Below are 4,084 nucleotides of genomic sequence, written 5' to 3' on the forward strand. Positions count from 1 at the left end.
TGTGGAAAACACTGCCACTTCCCTGTTGCTAGTGAAAGTGAATAATCTCTGCTCGTGTTTAATTGATGACTTGTCTGAGCAGTTAAATAGTTGTAAAAATACCTCTTGTCAGTAATGTAACATTTCATAATAAAGAGATAAAATGGACTGATTGACCAGATGATCAACCAGTTGATTTATGGATTATTCCTTTCCAAAATCTACACATTGAAACATCAAGCTTTTTTAAAGAGATGAGACAGATTGCTGAACAGGATCTGTTTATTAGATCAACTGAAATTAAATCAGAAGTGTCAATATATCTCCAGCTGTGACGTCATCGAGGCTCAACACTCTGCTAGAAACAACATCATGAGTGGTGATGTGACATCACAGTGGCAGATGCAGATGACATGGAGGTGATCTTCACAGGCGCTTGCCACAAACATAAGGTCTCTTCAGATGACAAGGGACATCGTTGGGAGCACCTAGAGTTAAAAAAATAACAAACAATTAGGGCTGCAGGGAGTGACTGTTTTAATCATGGATTAATCTCACCATTGTTTTCAGATATAAAAGAGGTAATCAATGCGTACCGCGGTAGTTCAGCTCCAAGCAGTGTTCCCTCTTGCCAGCGTTGTCGGGCTGCCCTTTACCCCAAAAACCCTTGCCAGTAAAAGGGGAACCATCGTTCCACATCCACACACCCTCCTGAAATAAAGTTATAAGGGTCAATTCAGTTCAGTCACAAGAATGATATTTTTCTATCATGTATACTTACCTTTGATGAGTCAGTAGCTCCAACCCAAGTTTGATCATCTTTGTTAGTTGCAGTGTTGATGAGCTTTTTGACAAATGCTTGAACATCTGGTTTCTGGACTGTTGCCAGATTCCCACCATCAGCAATGCAGGAAACCTAATGAGAAAGTTTGAAATCATTGAGGGATGAAATAAGTTAAATGAAGCCATAGAAATAAGTTAAGCTACTTCTACTGAATTATTCTCGAAAGAAGTAGCTGTTTCAAAGCATATGGGATGAATACAGTTTGGTAGTTGTAACTCATATTGTTTCTTAAAGTACCTCGGCATCAGCCCAGTCCTTTGAAGCATGGTGGTAAATGTAACAGTGATCTTGAAACTGAGTCCAACCAGAAGGGCAGGTCTTACAAGGCTCACAGCAGTCTAAAACACAGTTGAGGATGGTTAGAAGAATAATAACACAAAGATTGAATCATCTGGCTCGCATGGCACAAGTGGGACAGGAGAAAAGTCGCAGTCATGTTCCTCAGTGAGAGTTACTGATCCTTGTAATCATATCTCTGGTAGAGCGACTACACAATGAAAATTGGGGGATAAACTCAAAGAGGGAATTTTGTACGCAAAAGACTTCAACTTAAAAAAAGATACTTACCTCATTTATCTTACTCAGACTGATGATATCAGCTTCGGGAAAACTTTTGAATAAATCTTTACACTGAAGGATTTTGTTCCCCAATACTGGTGCTTAAAGTGCTGTAAGGATTGATATTCTAATGTCCAGTATGAACAGGAGACATGATTACAGAAAGTAAAACCTGGTTCAGTGTTCATTTGGGCATCTGACTGTTGTTTTAAGACAGAAAATATGAACCTATCCTTTAAGTGAATAAGTGCCTGAAGACATTGGAAGAGTATGGATATTATAAATCACCATTGTCATCAAAGCTGTCTGCTCAGAAAAGCAGCCCTCTTTAAAGGATCACTTTGAAAATTATACATAACTTAAATAGCAGTCACAAAGTGCCAGCTGCTGTATTATGACCATCCACCTCCCAACTCTGAGAAGTACCAACCTCCACACTGCGCCTGTGAACATAAAGAAAATATTATGAGCACTTAACTCCACTTTAACCTCACTTTTTTTCTTACTTTAGACTTGGTTTTATTGTGTATTTCAATGAGTGTTACCACCTCACTCGCTATCTTTGATTGCAGTGGTAGTTATTGTGATGGCAAAATACGTAAATGACAGATTCTGTTGAGAACTTGATGTTGGGCTCAGAGACACAACGCTAGTGTTTAAAGTTTAGCTGGGTAACACCGAAGATATTTCTAAAATAAATGTTTATATGTGCAGATTACTTACACTTGCTCCAGTCCACAGTCCAATGGTCAGACAGAGGACCGCAATGAAATGAAGGCTTGATGCCATCTGTGTAAATGAAGTAATGCACCACAGATAAAAAGGAATGGTCTAAATGTGAACTTAAATTACAAAATTAAAATCTGAGCTTTCCTTTTGGTGATGTAGGAAGAAAAAATGAACATCAAGTCTACACAATCTACAGAAACAAGGCATTGCAAAGAACTATACATGAAAAGGGGATTTTCCCTTAAAGTGAATGCTAAATGTAACAATGAACAGATGAAAACTTTTCTCTAGATATGAATGATAACAGCTGATGCTATGATGTAAGGCAGGTATAAGCCCCTTACCTTGTCGTGATGATCAGGAGAGGTTGCACTTGCAGCAGTAGCAGGTAGCAGGGTGTCTTTGAGAGGGAAACTCAAAGTTTATATACCATCTCTGGGTGTTTTGACTTCAAAGGCTGAAACGCCTCTTTCGTTGATTGCAAGCCAATGTTTAATCATCATTATTAATGAGTTATCTATTGGCTTGCACTTGACAAACCCGAATGCTCTTCAAACAAACTGCCTTTTAGCTATCGGCTACACCATGTGCTACAGGAAATCAAGTAAGAGCTCGTTTTCTGGGTGGCTTTAGCTCAGGAGGTAGGGTCGTCCACTCATCGGAAGTTTGACCCAACTACTCTAGTCCGCATCTCGAAGTGTCCTTGGGCATGATACTCAACCCCTCAATTGCTCCCAATGGATGAGCCTATATTGGTTTGTCAATGCATGTAAATGCTTAACTGATTAGTGGATGGCATGTTGTCCAGGAGCCACCAGTCCATAAATGTGTGCAAATAGGTGAATACATGTAGTGTAAAGTCACTTTGAGTGGTCAGAAGACTAGAGAGGCAAGCACAAGTCCATTTACTGTTTACCAGTTACAATTAAACAACAGCCATACCATGTATTTACATTTGTTCACCGACATTGGCTTGGGTTTTTTTGGCCAAGCACTTGTGGGATAATTGCTTCACACCTGAAAACCTCTGATGCCAACCCTGTATGTTTTGTTCTTCACCTTTTTTACTGTCTTTAGTGAAACATCTTGACAGTTTGGATTGCCATTACATTTAGTCTGTCAACCCTAGTCACCCTTGTCCAGGGTGTACCCCGCCTCACGCCCAGTGTAAGCTGGGATAGGCCCCAGCCCCCCTGTGACCTCCAACAGGATAAGAGGTTACAGAAAATGAGTGAATAGATGAATGAATAATGGTGAAATGTTTATGAAATTAATAGAAATATCAATTAAATCAAAAACATAGTGTTAAAGGTCACACATATTGTGCCGACCCTTTTCACTGGCTACCACTACAAGTATATTTCATTTTCCTGTGGAAAAATATTTTCATTTTAATTCACACACACACACACACACACACACACACACACACACACACACACACACACACACAAACATGCGCAGGTACCCTGTTACCCTCTACCGCTGCAGTTAGATATGCAGGACTGTAAAACGTGTGAAACAGCCCTAGGGTGGATTCTGTGAATACAGCCAAGAGAGTAAACTGGCTGATACTTCTCTGGAATTAATCTCTCAGGGGTGTTTGTTTAAGATGGTTCTCTTTAACTTCAAACATCCTGGTTGAAAATTAACCCTTTAAGACCTACCAAAGAACAAGTCCGCCAGAGCACATTTTTACCCTTTTTACATATTGTAATGCCATTTTTGGAGTAAATGAGTATGTTAATATACTGTACATCAATACAACCCTTATATAGGGTTCGACATAAGCCATGGCCCCATGGCCCGGGGCCAATCAAAAAGTATGTCAGGTAGGGCTGCCACTAACAATTATTTTCACTGTCGACTAATCTGTCGATTATTTCTTCGATTAGTCAACTAATCATTTCATCGAAAAATGTGTTAAAATGTTGAAAAATGTCGGTCTATCTCGCCCAAACCCCAAAATTATCT

General features: G+C 39.6%; 1 protein-coding gene across 1 annotated transcript; it reads right to left on the reverse strand.

Annotated features, from left to right (window-relative positions):
* Nucleotides 1-243: 243 nt before the first annotated feature.
* LOC125891293 (galactose-specific lectin nattectin-like) lies at nt 244-2,510 on the reverse strand. Its single transcript, XM_049580435.1, has 7 exons — nt 2,455-2,510; nt 2,105-2,170; nt 1,812-1,824; nt 1,061-1,161; nt 761-895; nt 576-690; nt 244-467 (listed from the first exon to the last, which is right to left on the reverse strand). The coding sequence occupies exons 2-7, from the start codon at nt 2,168-2,170 to the stop codon at nt 406-408; spliced, it is 492 nt and encodes a 163-aa protein (XP_049436392.1). The 5' UTR covers nt 2,455-2,510; the 3' UTR covers nt 244-405.
* Between the last annotated feature and the right edge of the window lie 1,574 nt (nt 2,511-4,084).

The sequence above is a fragment of the Epinephelus fuscoguttatus genome, linkage group LG7 (assembly GCF_011397635.1).
Source record: "Epinephelus fuscoguttatus linkage group LG7, E.fuscoguttatus.final_Chr_v1".
Classification (NCBI taxonomy): Eukaryota; Metazoa; Chordata; class Actinopteri; order Perciformes; family Serranidae; genus Epinephelus; species Epinephelus fuscoguttatus.